The sequence below is a fragment of the Phaethon lepturus genome, unplaced genomic scaffold, assembly GCF_000687285.1.
Source record: "Phaethon lepturus isolate BGI_N335 unplaced genomic scaffold, ASM68728v1 scaffold23033, whole genome shotgun sequence".
NCBI lineage: Eukaryota > Metazoa > Chordata > Aves > Phaethontiformes > Phaethontidae > Phaethon > Phaethon lepturus.
The window spans coordinates 1-9,135 of NW_010531479.1; the positions used below are offsets into that span (position 1 = coordinate 1).

At 38.8% G+C, this 9,135-nt stretch overlaps 1 protein-coding gene across 1 annotated transcript; it reads left to right on the forward strand.

Annotated features, from left to right (window-relative positions):
* Nucleotides 1-994: 994 nt before the first annotated feature.
* Nucleotides 995-7,558, forward strand: TRMT10A (tRNA methyltransferase 10 homolog A (S. cerevisiae)). The gene is made up of 6 exons (XM_010284588.1): nt 995-1,374; nt 2,385-2,547; nt 4,473-4,544; nt 5,021-5,095; nt 6,106-6,255; nt 7,442-7,558. The coding sequence occupies exons 1-6, from the start codon at nt 1,100-1,102 to the stop codon at nt 7,556-7,558; spliced, it is 852 nt and encodes a 283-aa protein (XP_010282890.1). The 5' UTR covers nt 995-1,099.
* The last annotated feature ends 1,577 nt before the right edge of the window (nt 7,559-9,135 follow it).

The following is a 9,135-nucleotide window of genomic DNA, read 5'->3' on the forward strand; positions in this document are numbered from 1 at the left end:
GTGTTTCTATATATATCACGTGGGTATGCATAGATACGTGTCTCTATATAGGTGTCTATATATACGTACGCAGATGTACGTATAGAACTCGGTACCTGGGGGGCGCGCGCTGCCGTGGTTGCAGACGCACCTGTGCCACGCGGGGCCGTGCCGCTGGGCACCCACGAACATCTCCGCTTGCCTGAGCCTTATGCCTTAACACCCTCGGATAGGAAAATCGGGGTGCATTAGCCGAAACGCTTCAGTTTTTCCGATGCTTTGTATGTTTTTCTGGCTCTTCTGTTACTGAAGAAGCCAGGGGCTTGGGTTTTTTCTGCATGTTGGGTCTGTAGATGCAGCGTTCTGTGGTGAATCTCTTTGGCAAATTATGTAGCTGTTGAGCTCAGGGGAGCTAGTAATACGAAGAAAATAATACTTGCCATCGAAAAGGAGAGGGTATAATTGTAATTGGTTCGAACGCAGAAGGTTCTGGTGAATAACAGTTTAGTCTGTTCATCCCCTTACTTGCTGTGTTTTGTCCGCTGACAGTGGCCAGCAGCAGTGCTTGGCCAGTGTCTTTGGTTCTCAGAAGAAATAAAGATCAATTTTGAAGGGGTACAGCTTGTTAACACTTGCCCCCCCCCCCCCCCCCCAATGACTTTAGTATTTTTAAAAATTATAGTTCTCTAACATGCTGCCATAGTTTTATTGCAAGATACCTCTTTAATTTTTTTTGTTTGTGTGTTTGAAAGTAGTTTGTGTACACATAGTAGTACTGGTAATGTTTTTACTTTTGTGTATAATCCTGTATGATTCCCTGCTTGTATGCAGTTCTGTTTTTACAAAGTTGTTAACTGGAAACTGTTGAATAGCTGCAGATGTAGCAGGCAGAGTTTTAGACATGATATGAATACAGTTTATAATCTCTCTAGTATTTTATATGTTTGCAGAGGCACTAACCTGGCTTTAAACAAAAAAAAGGCCATCTCTTCTTTATTTTTCTTTATTCAGGTTTATGGCAGGTATAGAGTGATACTTGTTCTAATTGAGCTTCCTGTTAATAACACTCATGCTGTTGTTTTGTTTCATACAGAACTAGTGAGGGAAAAGCTTGCTTTTAATGAAATATTTATCATGCGTTGAGAAACAAGTCAGTAAACCCAGCCAAAAGCTAATGTCATCAGAAACGCCAGCAGAAAGTCCAGAGGTGCCAGCGGAAAATACCATGTCCCTTGAAGTTCCTGATGTGGAAGGAAAGGTGAAGTCAAGTGACAATCCAGTAGAGAGACAGGAGGCAGGCTCAGATGAGGAAGAATGCCTTGAGCCCATGTCCAAGAGGCAAAGGAAGAAGCTATTGAAGCAGAAACAGTGGGAAGAACAGAAAGATCTACGGAGGTATGGTTTGCAGAATAGCTTTCCTAGGATCGTGTGTAGTATTTAGTGCTAATCAGCAGAATTTGCATGTAGATTGCTTTAGCAAATCAAGACAGTTGAACCAGTTTTCTCCCATGCCAGGTTTAAAGCAGTAGTCACAGGCTATTCCCACCTGCATATGAAGAAGCTATAAAGGTAAGCATTCTTTCTTCACACTAGAAGTGCTCTTCGACTTGAAGAGGGTATCAGGAGAGATTCAAACTTGCATGATTTGGTTTGTTAGAAGTGAGAAATAACGTGTGGCCTTGTTCCTTTCTGAATGGGCTGTGCCCACTTTCCACGGTACTGTCAGGCTTGATGACTCTTACACAGACAGTGGATAAAAAAATTGTCTTTTGACACATGAAATGCCTTGCTTTAAGTTATGTTAACTTATAATCTGTTAAAATAGTTTTGGAAGATGAGCTTCTGTATTCTGTTGTTGAGATAAAGTGTGTCTGCAAATGGGCTGATGGTGGTTTATCCTTGCCCTGCTGAGTGCAAAGTTTTTCTTCCTGAGACAGTGGCCGTTAAAGTTGCTGTCTCCGAAATCTGATCTACCAACTCCCATCCGGGGAACAGGGGGAAGAAACAATTGCTTCAGAACCCTTTTGAAAAAATGTCCAGTGAAATGGGGTAAATTGCTTTCCACATTCTAATTTTCATGCTGCAATTTTGGCAGTCTTTTTGGTTGTTTTTGTTACAAGACCTGGCTCAGAGCCCTCTTAAATCCATGAGACTCCCACTATTAACTTAACTGAATTTAGGTCAGATGTCTGTCTTTTTAGGTATATACAGAACTTCACAAAGATGGGGTATGTGTTTCATGCTGGTTGTCAGCCTAGGACAAATGCAAGCAACAGGATGAGTTTAAACTACTGCAGTCACGGGACAACCACCTTGATCATAGAAGTGTGCATTTATGTGCATAACGTCCCTCAGCAGATTTGGCAGTGCTTTTTGAAGATTTATTTGTTTGGTTGGTTTTTTAGGCAGAAACGAAAAGAAAAACGCCAGAAGAGAAAACTAGAACGTCAGTCAAAATTGGACTCCAATCACGAAGGGAATGACAGAAAGCGGATGCGAAGGGAAGTAGTTCCTAGTACACTTCGCCTCATTGTGGACTGCAGCTTTGATGACCTGATGGTGCTAAAGGTAAAAGAAACTTGCCTATCACATACAAATGTTGAAAGGTTCTTCAGTGACAGTGTTGATGCAGTCTCAGAGAACAAAAACTGGAGAGCGTCTTGCAGAGGACAGATAGCATGTTTCAGACTGTGATGACTCCCAGTTGCTGAATTTTTTAGGGTTTGGAATGTACCTTAATGTAAGTTTGCCAAAGATTTTGTTTGCCTTCAGGGAGATGCAGTAAGGTGGTTTGATTCCAAGAACAGGAATATATAAACAGTTTGTGCCACGTGTTCACCATGAAGTTAGATGCCGTTCTGCCTCAGTGGTTTTGCTAGAGGGGGCTACGAATGCCCCATCGAGTTACTTTCTCTTTCAAAGTGGACCTAAGGCTCCCAACTATCTTAGTATCTGTGGAAATGAGAATTTTGAGCATTATGAGACTACTGAGCTTTTTCTTTCAGTCACACGAGAGGCAGTTGGAGCAGGAGGACACTACTCAGCCAGTATCTAAAATTTTAGAATGAGTGAAAGAATGGGTGAGATGATTGCAGGATAGGTAAACATGAGAAAGATCAGCATGATACCCAACCAGTGGTCAAGATGCTTGGTGTAGTGTTTAAGATCAAAACAGCTTTAACTCTGTGAGGAAAGTATGTTAATCTGCAGCCTCTGTAAGAGTGCAGCCTTTGGTTTCTGAGGCAGACCTTTCCCCTCCCTGTTATCCTGAGCCCTTCTGCTGATGCCAGGGACTTCATTGCCCTGCAAGACTGCTTGAATTCAAGCTTTTGCAGAGCTCGTGTGCCTATTTGTTGAGTGTAATGCAGAGCATGTGTAGCAGTAATGGGAGGCTAATCCTGCTCACCGCAAAATTTTGGGGAGGTTCCAGTTGGCATTTTGGAATTTGGTTCCCTGATGACCCCTCAGAAGTGCCCCAGAAGAGACCAGAGGACCCCCTTGATACTTTCGTAGATGCTGGCTGAGTGTTTCCTCCTGTTGAGCTTCCTCCGTTGTAAAACAAGTTTCATTTCCTTGGGTCAGGCAGAGCCCCTGTTAGGCCTAATATAAAAACTGGCACTTCTGCAGGTGTTTAAGAAGGGTGAAGTGTTGTAAGTGAAGATGGTTGTGGCCTTTAGCAATGGGTTTCATTAGCCACTTTCTCTAGTGTCTGTAAAAACTTGCACTGCAATATTGTAGTGATAAAGTTTAGTTTCCTTCAAATCCTTTGGAGATAACAGGACATTCTCAAAGCACTACATGAATCAAAGCAATATAATGTTTCTTTTTAAAATGGGAATCAGTTATATTTACAAAACACTGCTTTTGGGGCACTAAGAGTAAAGCTATGTAATGTACCTTCCGAAAAACACAGTTGGCTAAAAATTAAGTCTGCTGCCTTTTAAGTAGTACTAATTAACTGTTGTTCAAATTATCGGGTCAAAATGCTGGAGCCAGCCACTAAATTATCTGCATTGTTCTGGGCTTCTTCAGGTTAATTATGCATATTCAATTTTCTGAATATAAACTGTATATTATCAGGGTTTTCCCATGGGTGAAAGACTGAGTATTGTCACAGTGATAAATCTGCTTGATTCCTCAGGTTAATTGAGAGTATGTTATTACATATTATGAAATCGCAGTGATTTTTGTTTGTTTGTTTGTTTCCTAGAATAATGCAAATCAAGCACATGCATAGAGGTGTCTAAATACAGTTTTGTGGAAGATGTGTGTGTTTCCTTGTCAGCATAAAAGGGATTATGCTGTTTTTGAGGCAATAGCTCAAACAATGGCTGTTTTTTCTCTCAAGGTCTGATGTCCACACTCACTAAGTAGTCACTTTTGCCAGTTGAAAGCTTCCTTTTTCTCTCTTTAGCTTCTGAGTGGCTCATGGTAAAGCATTTTGTGGTGATCTGTCTGAAGGACTATGTAAAAACAAATTGTGTTGTATGCAGGATGTTAAGAAGCTTCACAAGCAAATTCAGAGATGTTATGCAGAAAACCGCAAAGCATTTCATCCTGTGCAGGTATGTTTAAACAAACTGAGCACTGACTGTATTGCTGTGTACAAGCATATGAGAAAGGCAGCTGCGTTCCAAGTGGTGAGAACTGTAGTAGAAAAAAAAAATATTTAAGCTGTTTCTTTTTAATAAGAAAATTACTTCTATTGTAATAGATTGATTTTCAACCCATGTCTTACAAAAGTCCCTGTATATATGTGCATGGGGATGAAGAGTGCCAGATACTAGCATGCCACTAAAATATTGTTGATAGTTGGTTTTATCTGTGATAGATTGAAAAAAAAAAAGTTTACTCTACATGCATATTTGTCTTTCAAATATGTCATTAACTATATGGATATGGTCTTATTACCACTTTCAGGTAAAAATTAATTAAGAGTTTTAGCTAATAGTTAAAGGTAGAAAAAGTCTTATACAGAGAGGAAACATATTGGCACATTAATGTTTCAGTATTTTGTACGTCTTGTTTGTTCTTTTCAAAGTTTTACTTGACCAGCCATGGGGGACAGTTGAAGAGCAACATGAATGAAAATGACAAAGGATGGGTGAACTGGAAGGTGAATAATTGACTATTTCTGTAAAAAGAGAAAAAGAAGTCTTGATTATAGTTGCTAACTAGGTTGTTAGTTGTGAATGACCTGTGCTTTTTCCACATGGGTTTTTCTAAGACATCAGAGCAACAGCGTATGAGAAATAGTGTGGCTCTTTGTGCTTTTAATTAATTTAACTTAAATGAGCCAAGGACTGCTTGTCTTGAATCTAGATTTAATTTTTGCTTGAAAAACTCTGCACGTATCTGCTTTCACCTGTTTTTATTGAACAGATTCCATTCTATGATAGACTAAGCAAGACTACTTGGTTTAGGCAGTTCTGACAGTCATCTGTCTTGACAGTGCTCTCTTTTTCTTGGTGAAAAATAAGACTTTGAAGTCATGATGTGTTTCTCTTGTGTGCACCTTCACTTCCATTATGTTGCCTCTTGACACTGAAGTGTTCTTTAGAGAAGTAGCTTGTCTTATGGTCAAACTCATGTTGGTTTTCCTTGCGACTCCCTGTTAAACTAGTATTCCAGCAACTTCAAATGAAGAGCACTTTGTGGAAATAAAAACAGTTCTACTTTCAGCATGTCTTGTGCAATAGCTGCTTTGCAAAAGCATAGCATAAACCTCTTTTATCAAATGAGTAATGTTAACTAACCATTTACTTCTGGTTTCACTTTTTTTAGAAAGGTGGACTTGAAAATTATTTGCATCCCTAGGACAAATATGGTAACATTTGAAGGGAATCACAAGAACTTAAAGTAAACTTAAGTAACAAGTAACTTCTTGTAAAGTTCTTTTGAGGTTTCAGAAAATTTCCTGATGATTTTTACAAGTCAATGCTGTAGGGACTATGGGTTATTTAGCAGAATTCAATCTGCACTGTGCTACATACTTAAACATGCACGAAGGATGTGGAATGACTGCATGCTATTGGATTTATTTTCTCTGGTACCATCCTGGGTCTGTAAAGCTTGCCCAGCAATTCATCAGTTGAATGTAACTTCTTTTAACTACGTTTTTTTGAGGATATCCAAATTAGAACAGAACACTATAGTGAGCTAATAAAGAAAGAAGACCTAGTATATCTTACCTCAGATTCCCCGGCTGTTCTTGGTGAGCTTGATGAGAAGAAAGCCTACGTGATTGGAGGACTGGTGGATCACAATCACCACAAGGTAAACTGGTGGTCTGTTTCTTTGCAGCTCTTGCTTTTATGTTTTGGCACCTTATTTGACATTAATTCTGCTTGTGTGTAAACTAACAAAAATAAATAACAAGAAAACATCTTCAAAAAAGACTTACCTCAAAAAAATTTTGAAGGAAATGGGGGAAAAAAACACTTGTGGTGGTAGCAGCGGTTTGTGTTCCAGAGCACAGACATGCTGACCTTCTTAAGATTTTATCTTTTCATTTTAAGCATAGGAATGGAATTAATAACACTGCTCAGCTTACTGAGAGCCATATTTTCAGGCAGAAGGGTTTGGTTTCTGTTCATGCACTTGTGTGTATGTGTGCGCACGTGCACTTGTATGTGCATGTGCCCAAATATAGATGAAGAACAGCACTTTAATCTTGGATGTCCTTTTTTAATAAGTTTGCTTGTCAGGACAACTTGGCTATGTAACACACATGCCTCAGGGGTCTGGTTCCATACCTGTACATGGGATCGTGCTGTGTGGACCTGGAATGTCATAGAGAATGCAGCTGAGAAATTAAAGCACTGTTAACTGCTTTTCTTCAAAGACTCTCCTGTGTAATTTCTGGTGACATGTTTAATATTTCAGTGTGATGCTAAAAAAAAGGGAATGATCTTAAGCCTTACCAAATTATGCTTCAGCAGTTAGTCCACAGTTAAAAGACTAGGAGGAGCTAAAGCAGATCCTTTATGTAGTCATTATTGTATAAAGTATTTACACAATTTTAAAGTTGTTTTGTTTGGGTTTTTTTCACATCTTGGGCACAGGAGTTGCCAGGTTTAAAAAAGCAAACAAAGTTTCTTTATCCTTTAGTCTTCCTCTCTAAAAACACCCAGTTACTGCAGTCTGAGTAACTTGTTTGCCTTTAAAATGGGCTCTGGCTGTCACATTCTAGAGCTGCAGCTGCATGGACAAGTTTTATTTATGATCCTTTTGGCCTTACATCACAGTGTGACATATATTCAAAGTAGTAAGTTTTCCTAAGGTAGCCCTTGAAGCAGGTATTGTCTAACCAGGGTAAGTTTCTTTTTTGTAAATACATTCTAAAGCAAGATTGTGGCAGCACTGACAAGACTCTTCCCAGAATATGATACTTGTAGTAATCTGTGTAGGCTGATCTGAAATGGTTATTCTCAGTCCTGTTGTTTTGGTGTCTTTCCCATAGGGAATTACTTACAAAAAAGCTGTAGAACAGGGAATTGGTCATGCACAGCTCCCACTTGGAAACTTTGTAAAGATGAACAGTCGGAAAGTGTTAGCCGTCAATCATGGTAAGTTTTAAATCACAAAATAATGACATTATTGTAGAATATACTTGCGATATTCACAGTTTGAACCCTCAAAATTTGCACTGTAGTGCAGATATCTTAAGTCTTCTTTTATTATGTTGCTGTTTCTTTGAATCTGGTTGCCCTTGGGATACAGTCATTGCCCTGCCCTTAAAATATTTAAAGTGGTTAAATGTAAAAGATGGTGTCTTAGCCACTTAGAAGTGCATCTCCTATTCTGTTGCCTTGTCCAATGAGTAATTTTGGAATTCTTACCATCCTGGTCTTGTTTCCAGGCTTAATGTATAACTGAGTAAAATGTTGAAAACTGTCCCATGTATTGTATCCCAGGGGAGGATAAATGTATGTGCTGTTTCCCCTTCTTTGGACAGCTTTGTTCAGCAGTAACTACTTAGATACCAGTAGACTGGTCTCATTTGGTATCAGCAGTACTCTATCTGCTGAGCTTTTATAACTGTATTTTTACCTGTTTTCCTGGTTCTGACAGAAGTACACAATTGCTTAGCCAAATCTTGAATCACACATCTTTTAAACTTTTCAGTTTTATTATTAGATTATCTTTCAGTGACAGTAAACAAAAACAGATGCAACAGGAGCCTACTTAGACTTTTATGGAAATTTTTTGTGTGGTGTCCAAGTCTCTATTTTGCCCTTCTTCACATTCTTTTATTTGATCTTACCTTGCTTTATTTCAAGGTATTTTTTATTATGTAACATGTTGCTTGATGACAACATTATTTTCTTAACATGCCATTGATTGATGAGGTATGCATTTGCATGATAATAAAGATTATTCAAACATGCAGAAGAATATAGTATATTACTGGAATTAAAACTTATCAAACCCCATGTATATGTAAGATTTTACATGTTTCTAAAACTCAATCTTTAAATGTTGCTTTATATAGACAAGAATAGGACTTTAGGTGTTACTCATCAAAAGTTATGATAGCTGTAGCTTTCTACTGGAGTTTTTCCTGCAATAACCTGATACTGACCTCTAGTGTCAACATTTCTGGAGGCTGTCTTCTACATGTTTCGGCACTGGGTATAAACTGGTTCACTTACGTTGAGGCTTTATCTGCTTTACAGTCTTGAGCATGTTTCATGTGCCAGACTTGCAGGCACCTGATTTCACTGCAGTTTAGTTGCTGAGATTTCATTTTGCATGAGCTCATCTTGTCTTGCCCTTCTAGAACATTCTCACATGGCAGCTGAAAGGCTTTTAACACACAGACCCTTTTAAAGGTAAAGATTATACTGTAGCAGTATTTTGCTTAAGGTTTCTGTGCAGGGAAATAAACATGAATCAACCACCACCAAAAGCAGAGGTAGCTTTAAAAGTTGTAATTAAGACTCTGGTGTATGTTGTAACCCTAATAACTTACAAACTAAGTCCGAAAAGACAGCTTTAAAGTCAGGTGCTACTTGGAATGAGTAAGGTGGACAGAATCAAGATGCCTCTCAAATCTCAACTTAGAAATTTTATGTAGGGGAGAAGGAGATTTGCACTGTGGTTTTTGTCTTTTGCCTTGAGTACATCCACCTCACTGCTTTGTGTAACTGTGTA

Excerpts from the sequence above, each read along its gene's own strand:
- TRMT10A (XM_010284588.1), top strand. The coding sequence starts at position 1,100 with ATGAAATATTTATCATGCGTTGAGAAACAAGTCAGTAAACCCAGCCAA. Across the intron at positions 2,548-4,472 it reads ATGACCTGATGGTGCTAAAG|GATGTTAAGAAGCTTCACAA; the intron begins GTAAAAGAAACT and ends TGTTGTATGCAG. Across the intron at positions 5,096-6,105 it reads AAGGATGGGTGAACTGGAAG|GATATCCAAATTAGAACAGA; the intron begins GTGAATAATTGA and ends CGTTTTTTTGAG.